The 21,441-nt window shown below is 42.4% G+C and overlaps 1 protein-coding gene across 2 annotated transcripts in view; it reads left to right on the top strand.

The window, feature by feature from the left end:
• ALPK2 (alpha kinase 2) overlaps nt 1-21,441 on the top strand; it is an 84,758-nt gene that overhangs the window by 45,841 nt on the left and 17,476 nt on the right. For both annotated transcript variants that reach the window (XM_075268204.1, XM_075268194.1), the window contains exons 4-8: nt 8,638-8,785; nt 15,109-15,236; nt 15,730-15,765; nt 19,316-19,590; nt 20,305-20,393. In XM_075268204.1, the coding sequence (XP_075124305.1) occupies nt 8,638-8,785; nt 15,109-15,236; nt 15,730-15,765; nt 19,316-19,590; nt 20,305-20,393 (676 nt within the window). The remainder of the gene's footprint in view (nt 1-8,637; nt 8,786-15,108; nt 15,237-15,729; nt 15,766-19,315; nt 19,591-20,304; nt 20,394-21,441) is intronic.

The following is a 21,441-nucleotide window of genomic DNA, read 5'->3' as shown; positions in this document are numbered from 1 at the left end:
TTACTTGGGCCTCCACTTATTATACTTTGGAGTCTGAAGACATCTCGGAGTATAATAATAGCACTTCGGAAAAGGAACTGTCACGTGTGAACGAATCTTGTGACGTTGCCCATTTCTAGACACCACCATATACATTAGATGGTCTTACTAGAATCTTAAAGGTAAGGAAATCTTATAATGTGTATGGCCATCTTCAATGACCTTTTGGGAAAGACTAGACTTTAAGAAACGCAGGTGACAACCTCAGCGAGAAATGTAAGGACGGTCATATTGACAGTTGGCCAAATTTCCCGGGAATGATATAAAAAGAAAGTTGACACGATGACTCACTGACCTAAATTTGCTAGGACGTTTTTGCCTGTTGAGGCCAGTCTTCATTCAGCAGGAATCTTCATTAGGCCTTCACATTGTCAGTTTTTGGTCAGTATTTTGCATCAGTATCTGTACGTTAAAGCCCAAAAATGCCCTGACTGCGTATGATCCACCGCCATTTTGCGGTGGTCTGTTACATGCTTGTGTAACAGACCACCACAAAATGGCGGCGGAGCATAGCATATAGTGCAGCATTTGATTCCTACGCAAGGCAGAAGATCAGGAGAACATGAAGAGGGGTGTGAATAAAATTAAGGGGTGGCGAAAGGTAACGACGTGGGTGTGCTTGGAGCAGAGGGGAACGTGAAGAGATCACAGTGCTACTCTCCAACGATCTTTAATTGAGGACCTATCCTAAGGATAGAGTATCAGCTAATAAGCCTGGAAAACCCCTTTAAGAGGCCTCTTAAATTAGGCACAATACCACTCTAGTGCATTGGGAATCAAGACTTCGGTGACTGCTCAGCAAAGGGATTTGTACCAAAGCAACATGATGGTAGAAGTAGGTTCTTCAAAAGGGCTTGTTCATAATGAGGAATTCGGAGAAGGTTTTGGTTGGTTTGGTCTTCTCCAAAAATTGGCCCTAGCCAAGGTTGAGTCTGGGGTATATGGCCTGGGTTTGGGGTATTATTAGCCTCATACAATGGTGCCAGTCAGTGTGAAGGCTGGGGTTCCAGCGTCATTATGGAAACCATGGCAAGATTGGGCAGGGCGCTTTTTTCACTACACACCGATATAAGGAGTGTTCATCTCTGCTTCCTTTTGAAAACAGAGGGAGGTAGATTGGGGACTGTTTTGGAAGAGGTTTATCAGATAGAAGATGCAAAATCCTCTCCAAATTCCTCCACGTGAATAAACCCAAAAATGGTGGAGGATAAAAAACCATGATGCTAGAGACGACATTGACCATATTACACATCTGGACAACTTCCAAGTTCTAATGGTTTCCATATCTCCATCTGCATCATATGTTTGTGTGGAGGTTCATTTGTAACGCACCTGACACTGTGTATAGGAAATATCACACCATGTGTTGGCTATGGATTTTCTGGCAGAGATGACTTGGTCTGTGGATGACCATGTCGAAGAAACAAGAACCTATGACTGTGTGAACTTTATGGCAGTATTAACTCTATAAACACTCTAGTATGGACACTATAATGGTGCAACAATGTAGTAGACACTGTATAAGCCATAGTATGGACACTATAGTGGTACACCAATGTAGTAGACGCTGTATAAACCATAGTATGGACACTATAATGGTACACCAATGTAGTAGACGCTGTATAAACCATAGTATGGACACTATAATGGTACACCAATGTAGTAGACGCTGTATAAACCATAGTATGGACACTATAATGGTGCGCCAATGTAGTAGACACTGTACAAACCATAGTATGGGCACTATAATGGTACACCAATGTAGTAGACACTGTATAAACCATAGTATGGACACTATAGTGGTGCACCAATGTAGTAGACGCTGTATAACCATAGTATGGACACTATAATGGTGCACCAATGTAGTAGACGCTGTATAAACCATAGTATGGACACTATAATGGTACACCAATGTAGTAGACGCTGTATAAACCATAGTATGGACACTATAATGGTGCACCAATGTAGTAGACGCTGTATAAACCATAGTATGGACACTATAATGGTGCGCCAATGTAGTAGACGCTGTATAAACCATAGTATGGACACTATAATGGTGCACCAATGTAGTAGACGCTGTATAAACCATAGTATGGACACTATAATGGTGCGCCAATGTAGTAGACGCTGTATAAACCATAGTATGGACACTATAATGCAGCGCCGCACCTCCCATGAGGCGACCTAAAGCGACCGCTTCAGGCGGCGCTACGCCAGGGCCCCGGGGAGGGCGGCATTTTTGCTGACCTAAGCCAGTCCAGGATAAGCAGTCCTGGATTGGCTTAGGGTCACCGTCACTGAGCTCCAGCGGCCGCCCCTCACGGTCAGGCAGAGAGCAGGTCCTCTCCCTGCCTGCTCTCTGCCTGCTAAAGACGCTCGCTCCGCTCGGCCCTACCCCCTCAGTGTGGCCCCGCTGCCTCAGGCGGCAGAAACCCATGGTTCACCCCTGCTATAATGGTACACCAAAAGTGAAGAGGAGGCAACAGTACAAGATTGTACACAATGTACCTTCCAACTTAAGCCAACTCTGGTGTAAACACTCCCTAAAGGTCACTGGAGTAAATTTCATAGGACAGACAAGGTGGAGATGGTTGCATTCTGGCAGGTATAACAGTTCCCATCAGTGCCATAACTAGGAATGACGAGGCCCGAAGAAAAATAGTTGCCATGGACCCCAACCCCCAACTCCCCTCCCCACTGACTGACCCCCTGACCCTGACCGACGCCCCCCCCCCCCTCCCGCATTCTTGCACACACTATTGTGCCCCATAGTGGCCCCTGCACACAGTATTATGTCCCATAGTGGCCCCTGCACACAGTATTATGTCCAATAGTGGCTCCTGTACACAGTATTATGTCCCATAGTGGCCCCTACACACAGCATTATGCTCCATAGTGGCCCCTGCACACAGTATTATCCCCCATAGTGGCCCCTGCACACAGTATTATGCCCCATAGTGGCCCCTGCACACAGTATTATGCCCCATAGTGGCCCCTGCACACAGTATTATGTCCCATAGTGGTCCCTGCACACAGTATTATCCCCCATAGTGGCCCCTGCACACAATATTATGCTCCATAGTGGCCCCTGCACACAGTATTATGTCCCATAGTGGCCCCTGCACACAGTATTATGCCCCATAGTGGCCCCTGCACACAGTATTATGCCCCATAGTGGCCCCTGCACACAGTATTATGCCCCATAGTGGCCCCTGCACACAGTATTATCCCCCATAGTGGCCCCTGCACACAGTATTATCCCCCATAGTGGCCCCTGCACACAGTATTATGCCCCATAGTGGCCCCTGCACACAGTATTATGCCCCATAGTGGCCCCTGCACACAGTATTATGCCCCATAGTGGCCCTGCACACAGTATTATGCCCCATAGTGGCCCCTGCACACAGTATTATGCCCTATAGTGGCCCCTGCACACAGTATTATGCTCCATAGTGGCCCCTGCACACAGTATTATTGTCCCGTAGTGGCCCCTACACACAGTATTATGTCCAAAAGTAGGCCCGATGCCTGCTGGAGCCAGGAGAGGTAAGTAACAGTGTTTTTTATGTTCCCTCACCATTCCTAGCCCTCCAATTATTATACTCGTGGGTCTGATAGCAGTGTTTGTGGGATTCGCGGGCCCGCAGCTTTACTTACTTATCCCGGCTCCTGCTCAGGAGCGAGGTTCGGCAAGTAAATAGGGCCCATTACCTGCTGGAGTAGCTTGAGCAGGTAACGGGCTAATTAAAAAAAAAAAAGACAAGAAACAAAAATCCGCAGTAGCAGCGGCTGCCACCTGGCCCCGTATTGTCCCGAGCCCTGTGGCTACCGCTGCTACCATGGTAGTTACCCCCCTGATGTGTAGGGAGACCATCTGAATAGCAGTGAGTACATATGGACCACGTGACCATATGTCACTATAGGGTCTCTGTAACCCATGGCAGCGACCAATTTATGATATGTTATGAAACAAGGTTTCCTCAAAGAGGAGCAGTCCTTGGGAAGATGCTCAGAAAAGTAAGGTTCACTGTCACCGGTTCACGGGTCACCACTTGCCATTGAAAAATGAAGGGCGTCCATTTCTGCTAGCGACTGAACTGATCTGCACGGCACATGTGTAAAATATATGGGGGAAAGAGAAATATTTTGGGGCAAATTCATAAAAAGAGCATTTTTTTTTTTAGATTTTCAGACATATTTTTCCAAAATGACTCACGGGAGCCAAGGCCAAGTCTAAGGGATTGAACTCAATGTGGGAATTTATCAAGACCAGCATTTGGTACACTAGTCTTGATAATGTTGATATGCTGAAGGAATGGGTTAATTTATGACAAGGTGCACGCCCCCTCATCAGGCGCCGACGTTTTGTTCCAAGTGGTGTTATGAACCCGAGATTTGAGATGTTTTTACATTACAAAAGTGGTGAAAGACAGGTCCTGGATACTGAATCTGAACAGGAGATTATTGGATTTGGACCGAGAATTAGAATTTGGGTCACATCATACTCCCTCAATGTGCCGTACTATGTCGGACAATACATCATCGGATGAGAAAGGCATCTGAACAAGGGATTAAAGGGTTTGCCAGAGATTAGAAATATACACTATATGACCTCTGCGTTCCAAATCCATCATCATTATTGTCCATGAGTTTGGTCTGGTACCAATCTTAGCCTGTGATCAGAGGCTAGGGTTTAGCTGCAATACAAGACAAGGACAGCAGTCGCGTGGTATCTAGAAGAATGAAGCCATGCTTCATCATGAAAGATGACAATTAAAGATAAGAAGGTTGTCCCACCATAAAATATCATATTTATTATTGCGGAGCAGGAATGACTTGTAAGTCTCCGTACTGCCTATGTAGGCACATACTCTCCCTGATGTGTATGATTATCCCCTGACCCTGGTCTATAGTCTCTCACTCTGCCAAATAAGTATCCCTGCGCTATGCTGAGGAGGCCCAAAAGACCAAAACAGCGCTGTCCATAGCTGGGAATCTGTTCCTTTTGGAATAGAAATACTAATTTGGCAATAAACCCCGCATCATGTCAGTAGGTTTTTTAACTGAGTCATGCATGATGTTAAGGGGGCTGTCCCTAGAGGGCAGCACACAGAGGCACTGTTCTCCTAATTACATCCTGGAGAATAGATCTGCATATTTTTTTTACCCAGAATCCCTAACGGAGCAAGAATGACTTGTAAGTCTCCGTACGCCTATGTAGGCACACACTCTCCCTAATGTGTATGATTATCCCCTGACCCTGATTTATTATAGGTAATGCATCCTATTTTCCATGTACATATGGTTACAAAAATGTCATTCACTTATATAGTATGGAGCCACCTGGTGTTCAAAGTGTATAGCAGCGTGCATGTCCACCTTGTGAGCCAAATTCTGGTAGACACACATGCCCAGATTCTTACCCCATATCCAGGTCTCTAAAAGGGATCCTCTGTTCTCTACAGTGCAGCCAATAGTAGGGACATGTGCACACCTGTATCGTTCTGTCCATTCTCCCGATCCATAGCAGCACCAGAGGAACAGTAAAACGACTCATGTAATGATCCATTTGGTGTCCATTATTTTTTTCCCCTGACATCGCCTGATAAAGAAGTTGGGCTTGCAGGACTATTTTGTCTGCGATTTTTGATGAGGGGGGAAGGAGCCTGATTCTACTCAGAGCTCTCCTACAGGAGCACAGATTAGCACCAACACCAAGAGGGGCACATGGAAGCAGATAATATTCACTTAAGTATTTTTTTATGCTAGAAACACTGATACTAATACTTTAAGGAGAACCTTTCACCATCTCCACCAGCTACACTTAATCACATCTTTCAATAGGTGCTGCTCCACCGATTCTGAAGCAGTTGGAATTTTTTCTCTAGCCCCCACCATTCTCAAGTAATCACTTTGGTTACTTTGAGCACAATAATACTCTCTGCAGCCATGTGGGCGGTCCTTGACTGGAGCAGATAGACAGGCTCCGCCCACCTTGTAGCAGACAGTATAACTGTGCTGAAACTTACAGAAATGATTGCTCGGGAATGGTAAGGCCTAAAGAAAAAATTCCAACTGCACTAAAATCAGTGGATCAGCACCTACTAAAGAATGCAAAGAGTTGGAGTTGGTGGAAATGATGAAAAATTCTCTTTAAAACAGCTGTTCACAGGATTTCATTACTTTTGATTCAGGGAATAACCCATGTAGAGGGGGCACAAGAATAAACACAACTGCAGTACTCAACCTGTTAAATCCCCTCCTGCTCTTTTGTTCATGGTCTTGGGGTCTCTAGGGGTCTTTGTTTACAGTCCAGGAGTGATGATGGTCACATGATGTACTTACTGACTGCACCATCACAACACAGAAGATGTAATGGGGCTTAAAGGAGCAATGCCACACTGTGAGAATGGGAGTCAGGTCACTATAGGACATAATAATAAGCGTCAACTAATTAGCACTGGGTAATTTTACTACAGCGGCTCATGATCAGATACCGGACTGGCCCGTGTTTGGTATGTTAGTCAACCGAAGGAATGCCAGTTGCCTCATACTGTACACTCAATGGAAAAATCGGGTCACCTGATGAGTGTTGTACGTTATTGTATTTGGATAAGTAGCCCAAAGTCTGTCCTATTCTACAGTCAACATAGAAAGACCTCAATTATTATATGGTGGATCCGTGAAGTGGTCCAGGAGCCTTTCACTCCTATCAAATATCAAGGTAATCTTTTAACCCCTATAGCTCCAGTGCTGATCCAGGTGCACCATACAGGGGGCCACTACAAACAGTAGGAGACACACATTCATTTGGACTTGCAGCTGAGTTTATTCGATGAAAATGTTCTTCAGTTTGTGCCAGACCTGACTCCATGGCCCCATCTGGCACTGGCAGGAGCTCGAGAATAACAAATGGAGATACACAAGATGCATCTAAACCGATTATAAAGCAGCCAAGAATATGTCTGCTGGTAAAGGGCTGACTCAGCTACACTCGACAGATGAGTAATTCTGCAGCAGAAGATGTTACACACTGCCACGACTCCCACCATCCGCAGTGCACACGGTAGGGCCAGTCTCGAGATCAGATCTACTGTACAATGAAGAAGATATCAATGTATTCTTCCTGCATACGATATTGGTTGTATTGGTTATCTTAGCCATTTCATTTCATTTGGATGTGGTAGGGGCTATAAATGTGGCAAAGTATGGATGAATTACCAGAGTAACTCTAACTAATAAAATACTGCCTTATATGTATAAGAAGGCGCCTACTATAATACTGCACCATATGTACAAGAATATAACTACTATAATACTGCCTCCTATGTACAAGACTATAACTACTATAATACTGCTCTAATATACAAGAATATAACTACTATAATACTACTCCTATGTACAAGAATATAACTACTATAATACTACTCCTATGTACAAGAATATAACTACTATAATACTACTCCTATGTACAAGAATATAACTACTATAATACTGCTCCTATGTACAAGAATATAACTACTATAATACTACTCCTATGTACAAGAATATAACTACTATAATACTGCCCCTATGTACAAGAATATAACTACTATAATACTACTCCTATGTACAAGAATATAACTACTATAATACTACTCCTATGTACAAGAATATAACTACTATAATACTGCTCCTATGTACAAGAATATAACTACTATAATACTACTCCTATGTACAAGAATATAACTACTATAATACTGCTCCTATGTACAAGAATATAACTACTATAATACTACTCCTATGTACAAGAATATAACTACTATAATACTACCTCCTATGTACAAGAATATAACTACTATAATACTGCTCCTATGTACAAGAATATAACTACTATAATACTACTCCTATATACAAGAATATAACTACTATAATACTGCTCCTATGTACAAGAATATAACTACTATAATACTACTCCTATGTACAAGAATATAGCTACTATAATACTACTCCTATGTACAAGAATATAACTACTATAATACTACTCCTATGTACAAGAATATAACTACTATAATACTGCTCCTATGTACAAGAATATAACTACTATAATACTACTCCTATGTACAAGAATATAACTACTATAATACTGCCCCTATGTACAAGAATATAACTACTATAATACTGCTCCTATGTACAAGAATATAACTACTATAATACTACTCCTATGTACAAGAATATAACTACTATAATACTGCTCCTATGTACAAGAATATAACTACTATAATACTGCTCCTATGTACAAGAATATAACTACTATAATACTACTCCTATGTACAAGAATATAGCTACTATAATACTACTCCTATGTACAAGAATATAACTACTATAATACTACTCCTATGTACAAGAATATGACTACTATAATACTACTCCTATGTATGAGAATATAACTACTATAATACTACTCCTATATACAAGAATATAACTACTATAATACTACTCCTATATACAAGAATATAACTACTATAATACTGCTCCTATGTATGAGAATACTACTATGTATATGTATAAGATATAATGTCATACATCACAGTAATAACTCCTTCATTCTCTCTGCAGCTCCCAGGCTGTTACATGACATCCAGGCCGAGCTCTTTCCCGATCATTCAGGAAATTTGAAATTATTCTGTCATTTTGGAGAAATTCACGCCGATTCCACCATTACATGGACAAAGGATTCCAAATTACTAGCCAGACTACACAGGAGGTAAGAGTGACTGACAGAAATCAGAGGATAAGTGAAGAAACATCTAAGAAATCCTATCATAGTGATTTACTACATTTGTAGTAAATGTTTTCTCTGGAAAGCTGGGTGACTACCTTTCTGACTAGGTGTATCAGGAGTCGGTTGGTTGTCACCCAGAAACAGCTTTCTCTATACAGTACAATTCCTTTAATCTGGTATCTGGTAATCTGATGTGGAGTTTTAGAAGACAAGAAGCAGAAGACTAACCTTGTACAGTGTACGAGTACTGACAGCTGCATGTGAACATGAGCCACTGCTTCAGGGTGGGGGTAGCATTTCTGAGACCACCCTGTCATCAGCTATACATAGGGCAATCTGTCCGTTCATCATAGGACTCATTCAGTATGTGTTTGTTATAGGCCTTAGTTCACACGGTGTAATTTTGGGCTGATTTTGAGGTAGTTTGCATCTCAAAATCAGCTCCCAATTCTAGTTAGAATCTGTCTTCCATTGTTTTCTATGGAAGATAGAAGAATCCTGCACGATCTTTTAGTGGATTTTGCGACCAATTTAGCCGCAGAATCCATGGAGCAAGATTTATGTGTCTGGGAGTAAACAGCTTCGCCTTCGCCTCGCGATTCGACCTGAAGACACTCCCTCCTCCTGACTAGGCCCATTCATTGGGCCTAATCCGGAGCGGAGCGTGCGCCTGGATGCCGGTGCAGTGCATCGGCATTCAGTCGCGGCTACCCATATTTTGGATCGGAACCTGAGGTGGCCTCCGCCTCATGTTCTGGTCCAAAAATCCAATCTGAACTCACCCTTAGGGTGTCTATTCATGAAAAGGGGGCATGGAATAAGCTGTGTCCCCGCCCAAAAGGGGCATAGTTTAGAAAATACATTTGCAAGTACTAAGTACATAGTACTATGTACTAAGTACTATGTAGGCACTGTATACACACACACACCATATGTGGCCGTCCTTTACTTTCTGCAGCATGGACACTAAGTAATAATAATAATAATAATACATTTTATTTATATAGCGCCAACATATTCCACAGCGCTGTACAATTTGTAGGGTTCAGATACAGACAGATACATAACAAAGAACATCATTTCACACAATGGGACTGAGGGCCCTGCTCGCAAGAGCTTACAATCTATGAGGTAGAGGGGGTGACACAAGAGGTTGCAGGGGCGGCATTGCTTATGCAGAGGTCAGACACTTTTGTAATAGAGGTGACTCATTACACAAACATAAAACTGTATGAGCCGTCACTAGTGGTGTCCTGTAACATGTGGATGGAGCTTGGACAAATAGAGTTAGCCCGAAAAGACATCATATCATGTGGGGTAATGTGGGAGCGGAGACAGAGGAGGGTTACATTTTGGGGATTCTAATTATAGTATGGAAGGGTTTACGTTAGACATTGTGATAGGCCTGTCTGATAAGATGTGTCTTTAGTTTGCGCTTGAAGCTGTAGAAATTGGGAGTTAATCTGATTGTCCGAGGTAGAGCATTCCAGAGAAGTGGTGCAGCTCGGGAGAAGTCTTGTATACGAGCGTGGGAGGTTCTGATAATAGAGGATGTAAGTGTTAGGTCATTGAGTGAACGGAGAACACGGGTTGGGCGGTAGACAGAGATGAGGGAGGAGATGTATGGAGGTGCGGCATTATGGAGAGCCTTGTGGATGAGGGGGATAAGTTCTATGTAGTCACTGTATACACACACCATATGTGGCCGTCCTTTACTTGCTGCAGCATGGACACTAAGTACTATGTAGTCATTAAATACACACACCATATGTGGCTGCCTGATTATTCCATGTTGTCATTCACATGGCAGATGTAGACACAAAAAAGGCAGAGCCCTGACGGTCCAGCACGCTGCCAGCTGATCATGAACTCCTACCTCATTCCTTCCCATAATAGCCTGTCTATGTAAACATGTCAGGTACAGGGGGTTATTTTCCCATGGGTGGTATATACTTTTGCAACCTCCGCCCTTCACTGAAGGCCACATAATGCCACTCTAAGGGAGCCTTCACGAGTTTACGTTCAGAATGAGCAGAGCGTTCACTCCGTGTGAAGGCTCCCTTATGATACATGTTGTGTTTCCATTTCTCATTTTTAAGATCTCTGCTTGCTTTTTAATGAATAGAAAAAAAAATGTATTTACAAATGGAGGCAAAAAATTTGTACCAATCTTGTTCTGCGATCCCAGTGACTTATAATAAGATATATTGGATTTTTGCTCAAGGTTGAGGCCCCACCTTGGAGAAACGCAGCTTTTTTTGTACAAGATTTTGCTGTGCTTTTTTGAGGCAAAGCCAAGAATGGCAACAGAAGGAATGGCAAATAGATAGGAGGCTCTTATACTTCTCCCTTCTGCTCAATCCATTCCTGACTTTGGCTCAAAAAACTGCAGCAAAATCTGCAACAAAAACAGCTGCGTTTCCGCAACGTGCAAGGTCCCACTCAGCAGGACACAGCATAGGACGGGTTCACACCCTGCGCTCGGTCTCCACTTTGAGGGTTTCCATCTTCTGCTCGAGAAACCCTGACAGGAGACAGAAACTCGTCATTCAGTGTCTGCCCGTGAGCGCCTATGAAAAAAACGGTTTCGCCGCGGAGACCAGAAGAACCTCACGGTTGCACACGGGCGGTCACTTTGCAAATCGGAGACCGGGCGCAGGTGTGAACCCGCCCATAAAAATACTGTGGCAGAAACGTATCGTATTTTTTTCTGCAGCATTTTTTCACAGAATATCTGTCTTCGCCTCAATATCCTGACTAAAATGACAGGTCAGGTCAGGTGTTTTTTCGGGGATGCTCATTCTTCAGGCCGTTTCGCCTCGCAATTTGGCCTGAAGACACTCCCTCCTCCTGACTAGTTCCATTCATTGGACCTAATCCGGAGCGAAGTGCGCGTTTTTTTTGACCGGAACCTGAGGCGGCCTCTCCCATAGACCTCAGAGAGTCAGCCGCAGACTATGGCTGCCTATGGCCATAAGACTGCTGTAAAGCGGATCACTAAATGCTGTTAACATAGAAGAGTAGAAACTCAGGCAAGATGGCCGCCCCCATAATCATATACAGAAAATAGAATAGAAAGATCTAATTAGAAAAAAGTGATAGATTTCACTATTTGGTTTTAATAAATAAACATTCCCTTTAAATCCTGTTCCCTGCCTTTAAATGACCTCTGTAGGTAAAAATAGGGACTGACTGCTCGGATATTATGGATGCCAGGGCTAGCTGCGATTACTAGTCATGCATACTTACTGTATCCGGACTCACATGCCAGGCAGTAGATAGTAATAGCCTGGACTGTAAGTGACCACATGATCTCAGGTTATAAGAGTGGTCGCACGGGTCTCATCAGGACCGCGGGGGGAGGGGCTTATTACAGCTGATTTAACGAAATGTGATGTAATGAAACCAATGAAACCCAATAGTTAGGAAAGAAGATGGGCTAACTAACTGCTGGAAGTGCTCCCAATGTCCTCAGATCACTGGATGTGATTAATATCTACAAGAAAACGATATACAGTGACCCGGCAACCTGATTATCACTATATATAACAAACATGGACAAAGAGATACAATTTGAATGCAAAAATTTGTGAATAGAATACCAGAGTTACAGTGAAGACTGACACGTCCGAGTCTCATAACACACAATCCTGCCCAGAGCGATGCTAGGACAAATTATTGTGCACGATTTCAGTTTGGCTATATAAATATTGAAAAACTTTACTTAAATTATAAAATTAATTAATAAAAAAATTTAAATAATGAAACGGTACCTATAGACTCCTGTGGGACTATATTATACCGCCATACAGAGCGCATTGGAGTCTTTTCTCCTTGTTCTAAAATGATATCATAGTAGCCACTGTGATCTAGAAACTATTCCTGTTACTGTGTAAGCGATGTTATCTGGAGTTTTTAGACATTATGATGTTTTTGACTATTGTACAGCACTATTATATGTTTACTGTATGACACTATTATGTAGATACCATGGGTAGTATGATGGTGATATTACTTGAGCATTGTATGGCACTAGTATATGTTTACTGTATGACACTATTATGTAGGTACCATGGGTAGTATGATGGTGATATTACTTGAGCATGGTACGGCACTATTATATGGTTACTGTATGACACTATTATGTAGATACCATGGGTAGTATGATGGTGATATTACATGAGCATTGTACGGCACTATTATATGGTTACTGTATGACACTATTATGTAGGTACCATGGGTAGTATGATGGTGATATTACTTGAGCATGGTACGGCACTATTATATGTTTACTGTATGACACTATTATGTAGGTACCATGGGTAGTATGATGGTGATATTACTTGAGCACTGTATGGCACTATTATATGTTTACTGTATGACACTATTATATAGGTACCATGGGTAGTATGATGGTGATATTACTTGAGCATTGTATGGCACTAGTATATGTTTACTGTATGACACTATTATGTAGGTACCATGGGTATTATGATGGTGATATTACTTGAGCATTGTATGGCACTATAATATGTTTACTGTATTAAAATATTATGTAGGTACCATGGGTAGTATGATGGTGATATTACTTGAACATTGTATGGCACTATAATATATTTACTGTATGAAAATATTATGTACAATAGGATAGTATAATGATGTTATTACTTGAGCATTGTACGGCACTATTATATGTTTACTGTAGGACACTGTTATGTAGGTACCATGGGTAGTATGATGGTGATATTACTTGAGCATTGTACGGCACTATTATATGTTTACTGTATGACACTATTATGTAGGTACCATAGGGTAGTATGATGGTGATTTACTTGAGCATTGTACGGCACTATTATATGTTTACTGTATGACACTATTATGTAGGTACTATGGGTAGTATGATGGTGATATTACTTGAACATTGTACGGCACTATTATATGTTTACCGTATGACACTATTATATAGGTACCATGGGTAGTATGATGGTGATATTACTTGAACATTGTATGGCACTATTATATGTTTACTGTATGACACTATTATGTAGGTACTATGGGTAGTATGATGGTGATATTACTTGAACATTGTACGGCACTATTATATGTTTACCGTATGACACTATTATATAGGTACCATGGGTAGTATGATGGTGATATTACTTGAACATTGTATGGCACTATTATATGTTTACTGTATGACACTATTATGTAGGTACTATGGGTAGTATGATGGTGATATTACTTGAACATTGTACGGCACTATTATATGTTTACTGTATGACACTATTATATAGGTACCATGGGTAGTATGATGGTGATATTACTTGAACATTGTATGGCACTATTATATGTTTACTGTATGACACTATTATGTAGGTACTATGGGTAGTATGATGGTGATATTACTTGAACATTGTACGGCACTATTATATGTTTACCGTATGACACTATTATGTAGGTACCATGGGTAGTATGATGGTGATATTACTTGAGCATTGTACAGCACTATTATATGTTTACTGTATGACACTATTATGTAGGTACCATGGGTAGTATAATGGTGGTATTACTAGAGCATTCTATGGCACAATTTTATTAAACGTTGCTCTATGACATTGTTATATTTGTAGAACATAGAAGTATAATGGTGGTATTACTTGAGCATTGTATGACACTATTATACTAAATGTTTGCTGTCTGACATTGTTATATTTCCAGGATATGGTAGTATAATGGTGGTATTACTAGAGCATTCTGTGGCACTATTATATTAAACGTTGCTCTATGACATTGTTATATTGGTAGAATATAGAAGTATAATGGTGGTATTACTTGAACATTGTATGGCACTATTATACTAAATGTTTGCTGTATGACATTGTTATATTGCTAGGATATAGTAGGATAATGGTGGTACTTTTTAAGTTTTTCTGTATGACCCTCTAATTTAGGTACTTCATGACAGTATGATATCTATAGGGCAGTATAATGGTGGTATTTTTTGAGAACTGTATGTCACTGTTATATGTTTACTCTATTTGTGTCATAAACCAGCGAAAAGAGGGAAAGAACCGAGCAGGGGCTGTGCATTTCTGTGAAGCGGGGTGACTCTGTAACTAAATGATAGCCCCGCAGTTATTAAACTCTATAGACTGAGAAGCTAACCCTGGACATATTCAGCTCTGCTACACCTGAAGAAACAAGTCAATAGTCCCTGAATTCTAGTTAGACATTCTAGTTAGACATTGGTGTTCTCCATATGACGTCTTCTAGAACATTACAGAACATTGTCTCTTTCATTCCAGTTGTAAAGATGACTCTCCGGTATCTCTCGCTATAGTGCAGACCAGTAAGCAAGACCAAGGACTGTATAACTGCACCCTGAAGAACCTCCATGGAAAAGTGTCCGCTGAATTCCAGCTGACAGCAGAAGGTAATTGTCCAATGATATGGGGGTAGATAGTCCGATGACGTCACAGTGAGGTCACAATCCTGCGATTTATGGTGACTTACACTTAGTCTAATCCATGTCAATGAGATAGACCTATTAATTTCCAGGCTGAATAATTGATCACCTATCTTTACCAAGCACAGCGCCATACATTACAGAGTGGCTGTGCTTGGTATTACAGCTCAGACGATTCACAAGAATGGAACGGAGTTGTGAGCAGACCATGTGGCCATTGAATGTGATGTCATATAGCCCAGATCACAGACCGCCAGACATCTTCATTTCCTAAGGATAGGTCACCAATTAATGAGTTCCAACTATTCTGCCACCTTAGTCACTCTACAACTCCCATCAGAGGTAGCAATAGCTGGAGTGGTACAGGTTGACTTCTAGAATGTAACATATCCAATATCTACACTATTATACTCTACAGGAGAGCTTTAGTCACTGACTAATCCCTATTTTGTCTTTACAGTGGTGGAGCAGCTGACAGACAGTCAGGACGTAGAAGGTAAAACAATCATCTGCACGTAAAATTACAGTGTTTTTGTAGCTATATTTATTGGCCCATTTATTTGGTGACCCCCTCATTGGAGGAACCTATAAATTATGGGATTGACTGGGCTATACTGAATCGTCACCACAGCCCAGCCATGGTCATCCATTTATTTGAATGGCCAGCGTGCAATACCACTTTTGCCCTGCAGTGGCCACTGCAGGAAAAGAGTAAGGCGTGTTCCTAGCTTGCAGGACCAGCTTTGATTTGAAAAAATATATAAAGTTGGATACTTAGCGACAATTTTTTGTTATTTTCGGGAAACTCGTCCTCTAACCATAATATGGAAGAAAATTAGAAAACAGAGCAATTGAATAGGAACAGGGGGAGAGTATAAGACATGCCCTTTTGTAGAATCTTTGACCCGGTCATTGAGCCGTCACAAGGTTCCCCTTGTCAAAGTCACTGAGATGCTCACATTTGCCAATTTTTCCTCCTTCTAACACATCGGGGCATATTTATGAAGACTGGCATATTGAATTAATTGGTATTAAATGGTATTAAAGCTCAGCTCTCATTAACTTGAGCTGCAGTAGCCCAGTATGGCCACTACAAAGTGTATGGCGCTGTCTACCTCTGGCTCTGTACACTGTGTAGATATCACCTGATCATAGAGGTGCCAGATGTCAGACCCCCCCCCCCCCCCCCGGATCTGATATTGATGACCTATTCTAAGCACAGACCATCAATACCTACTCATGGACAACCCCTTTAAGACTGCCGTTGACATTATATGTCAAATTCAATTAAGATCTGCAGTTGATTTCATTAATTTCCCATCACCGACGTCTATAAATGGGGTTAATGAATCTTGTGCTCATTAACGTCAGCGGCCACTTATAGGAAATGGATTCTGCTTATTTGATACGTTCGGGTAATAACCTTTAGATATTTTATTACCAGTCACTCTAAGTGATGGATGCCAGGAATGAAATCTGAGCTGGTCATTAAATCGCAGCTACAAAGCCAATAAAACACTTCCTATAGGTGTCCCCAAATCCTTGAGGGTGGCTGGATGTCCTCCAAGATCCTGGAGACACCAATTATCCTCCCAATAATCTGGATCTGCTTATTGGACTATACAGTATTTCCCACCATGTAATACCATTTTTCTCCTCTAGTGGCCGCTGCAGAAAAGACGTATAGCTGAATGTAACCTATCTAGATGATCACTGATGGTTTACGGTGATCAATTGATTGTAAGGCTGGCTTTATGTTCTGAAGGCTTTTGCCGTGGTGAGATGACCCTTAGAAAGCTGGCTGGCCATGATTTTTGATGATGATGTGGGAAGGATATTTCTGAAAGGTTCAACGTTCCAGAAAATCTGATCCAGAGGGGGCACAAATGACTGGAATATTACACGGAGTGTCTGTCCTGGGGCGATAAGTGTAGATGTTTGGAGAGAAGTAGCAGAGGACATTCTACAAGGTGACAGATGACAATCTCTGCCAGACAAATCTGATAACCTATCCAGGAATATAATTTCTCCATACAACAAGCGTGATAACGCCGTCCAGATACGTTATTAGCTTTCATCTTCCAGTCTCTAAATATAGCTAGCCCCTCAGTACGTGTCTTCAGTAGTGGACAGAATGTTCTCACGGCCACAAGTATCTGCTTCATTTCATTTTCCAAAAATTAGTCATTCACCACCGGCACATTTAGCAGAATCAGTGGATCCAGAGGCGCGAGCCGGGCGATGAGCCGACGGTTATAAATAATGGATGATGGAAATGTTATTCCTTCAATTTCCATGATGGATCTTCTTCTTTAACCAAAACAGCGCCCCTTGTGACCATGAGCATGGATTTGGTATTGCAGCTCAGACCCATGTCTAACGTCTATTCATCTGTTTACACCAACATTGGTTGCAAATGTTGGCACCCTTTATGTGGTTTACCAGTAGGGGGTGTAGTCAACAACGTTTACACAAATTTTTTAATACTAGAGAATAGGGTTGAGGATCGGAATCGGAAAAGATCGGATTCAGATCGGTGATTGAGTAAATTTCACGATCGTGATCGGAATTCTGACCCGATCTTTTCCAGCGGGATCGAGGTCAGAGATTATTTCAAGATCGGCTCAACCCTGAAATGACTTTTCCCCATAGAGAAGCATTGACTAGGGTTGAGGATCGGGATCGGAAAAGATTGGATCCCGATCGGCGATCGAGCAAATTTACGATCGTGATCTGGATTGGCTAGGAAGTGATCGGAAATCGGATTTGGAAATTGTTCCTGAAATCGCAAGATTGGCTCAACCTTACTAGAGAAGGAAAATGGCACAAATCTACACTTACTTATAACATGCATAAATGCATAAATTGGACTATAGGGCAGTCCAAAATCTATTAAAGTGAGTGTGTCACCAGAGCCTAGCCCCAGAGATAGATAGGTTAGTGCCACCAGAACCAACATATCACCCCAGCCCTGCAGATAGATAGGCTAGTGTCACCAAACCCAGTATATCACCCCAGCCCTGCAGATAGATAGGTTATAGTCACCAGACCCAGCATATCACCCCAGCCCTGCAGATAGATAGGCTAGTGTCACCAAACCCAGTATATCACCCCAGCCCTGCAGATAGATAGGTTAGTGTCACCAGACCCAGCATATCACCCCAGTCCTGCAGATAGATAAGTTAGTGTCACCAGACCCAGCATATCACCCCAGTCCTGCAGATAGATAGGTTAGTGTCACCAGACCCAGCATATCACCCCAGCCCTGCAGATAGATAGGTTAGTGTCACCAGTACCAGCATATCACCCCAGTCCTGCAGATAGATAGGTTACTGTCACCATAACCTGCATATCACCCCAGCCCTGCAGATAGATAGGTTAGTGTCACCAGACCCAGCATATCATCCCAGCCCTGCAGATAGATAGGTTAGTGTCACCAGAACCAGCATATCACCCCAGCCCTGCAGATAGATAGGTTAGTGTCACCAGACCCAGCATATCACCCCAGCCCTGCAGATAGATAGGTTAGTGTCACCAGACCCAGTATGTCACCCCAGCCCTGCAGATAGATAGGTTAGTGTCACCAGAACCAGCATATCACCCCAGTCCTGCAGATAGATAGGTTAGTGTCACCAGAACCAGCATATCACCCCAGGCCTGCAGATAGATAGGTTACTATCACCAGAACCAGCATATCACCCCAGCCCTGCAGATAGATAGGTTAGTGTCACCAGACCCAGCATATCACCCCAGCCCTGCAGATAGATAGGTTAGTGTCACCAGACCCAGCATATCACCCCAGCCCTGCAGATAGATAGGTTAGTGTCACCAGACCCAGCATATCACCCCAGCCCTGCAGATAGATAGGTTAGTGTCACCAGACCCAGTATGTCACCCCAGCCCTGCAGATAGATAGGTTAGTGACACCATACCCTGCATATCACCCCAGCCCTGCAGATAGATAGGTTAGTGACACCATACCCTGCATATCACCCCAACATGGTCCTGAGATTTCCAGAAACACTGACAATGTTCTGTCCTTGTAGGTGGAGAAGAGATTGAGTTTAACCAGCTCTTCTTCAGGGAAGATTTCATCACTGACATGTACTTCGGAGGAAACCTTCACGGGAGGATCGCTACTGAAGATTTACACTTTGGGGAAGGGGTTCACCGAAAAGCTTTTCGGAGCAAAGTCATGTGTGGACTGTTCCCTGTCTTTAACCCTGGACACTTGTGTGTACTGAAAGTGCACAACGCCATAGCTTATGGGACAAAAAACAATGACGAATTGGTGCAGAAGAACTACAAGCTGGCTGTGCAGGTGATTTATATGTCTCTGTTATTAAAACAATGGGGGGGGGAATCAGGGCAAAATTCTGCCGTGTGAACATACCCTAAGGATTGTAACAATTGTAGCAAATATAAGCACTCTGTCTGCCTCTCTCCCAGCAGGAAGTCCCAGCATAATACCTTAGCTGTTAATAGGACCTTTCCATCCAGCCAGTAAGCTGCACATAACCATATCAAGTCTCTCCATGTATCTGCAGTTTAACTCTTTACCTCTGTGTAGCTTTGTTGTATCTATTATAGAAGAGTACTTTGCTAAATCTACATAGTCGGTGATGAGATAAAACTTCTACTTGCTCCTGGCATGATAATATTCAGTTTTCCTGCATCTTCCACTAGGGGGAGCTCTCTGTATGCAAATATATAGTACCCAATGAGCCCAGTGGAGGCTAAATAAATCCATATGCAGGGAGCTCCCTCTAGTGGTGCTGGCTGGCGGGATGAAATATATGCAAGTAATATGTATTATTACTATTAGGGCTCCAGCCCCTATGAAGAGACATTACAAACAGTAAGTGCAGTATTTTGGATGTCTTTGCCCATTCTGAGATTTGTTATAGGGTCATATGACACCTAGGCATTCCCCTGGTGTGTCATGTGTGTAGATAATCCTTCCCTATCAGTGTGACGAAGGTTATCATATATTTATAGTCATTTATTAAATGCCATATGCTACTTTGCTTTATAGGAATGTTATGTACAAAATACCGCCCGTGAATATGCCAAGATTTATGCAGCAGAAGCCGAACAGCTGGAGGAGTTTGGGAAGGTTCCAGAGTAAGTGATACCCTAATCCTGACTATAATGACAGCCCGCTTGTCTACACAACAAGTACTGCCCGGGACTAAAATAACAATAAGCAGGGTAGGACACAAGAATGGCAACCCGGTGCTGATAATGGATTTTACTAAAGTCTTATAATGTTAAACAAACATGGTCAATATTCAACCCATTCAATAGCTGAATATCAGTTTTTAGACATCTGACCTGTACAAGGGAAGTCTCCCTCTCCTCATACAGCATAATAACAAAACCGGTAACTTATGCCAGGTTCACACTAGCATTCGTCTCTCTGTTGTTTGGGTCTGAATAGGGGCCTGAAAGGAGGAGAACCCAACAGCTAATATAGTGATTTCTCACGGACACCCGTGGACCCATAGACTATAATGCAGGACTTTTCTCTCCACGGATTTTAGAAGATGGAATCTACCTTAGTCCTCCATTGGTAGCCAGATATAATGTTTAGCTGTGGTCTCCACCTGCTCTCTACCTTCCTTCATACAGTCATCCCCGACCCCTTGCTCAAACTAGTTTTGCCTCCATTACCCTTAATGTTGTGCCTGAACCTGTTTGCTAGACAAAAGTTTAGATCCCTTGCCTCATGTCTAGGAACTTGAACTAGGTCCACCTCAAGTCTGGCTCCCCAGTCATGCAACTTATCTTTAGTCTCTGATGTCTGTGTATGAACTAACTGTGCACTTCCCACTGTATAATAATCAGTATAATGATCGGAGACCCAGGGAAGGATACAAACATAAAAAACAATGTTACTTAACTCTCCCTGGCTCCGACGCACTCCCCGCTTATTTCGGCCATTTTTTAAGTTGGTACAGATGTCATGTGTGCCAAGCCTGCGTCATTATGCGTTGCGATGCAGGCCTTGCTCACTTGACATCTGTACCAACACTTAAAATGGCCAAAATCAGTGGGGAGTGCGTCGGAGCCAGAGAGAGGTAAGTAACAGTGCTTTTTTTAATGTTTGTATCCTCCCTGGGTCTCCCATTATTATTCTCTGGGGTCTGAAACCCCAGCCTAATGCTGTTTG

This window comes from Leptodactylus fuscus, chromosome 1 (genome assembly GCF_031893055.1).
Source record: "Leptodactylus fuscus isolate aLepFus1 chromosome 1, aLepFus1.hap2, whole genome shotgun sequence".
Classification (NCBI taxonomy): domain Eukaryota; kingdom Metazoa; phylum Chordata; class Amphibia; order Anura; family Leptodactylidae; genus Leptodactylus; species Leptodactylus fuscus.
The sequence above is the reverse complement of the archived record's forward strand: the minus strand, read 5'-3'. Positions and strand labels throughout refer to the sequence as shown.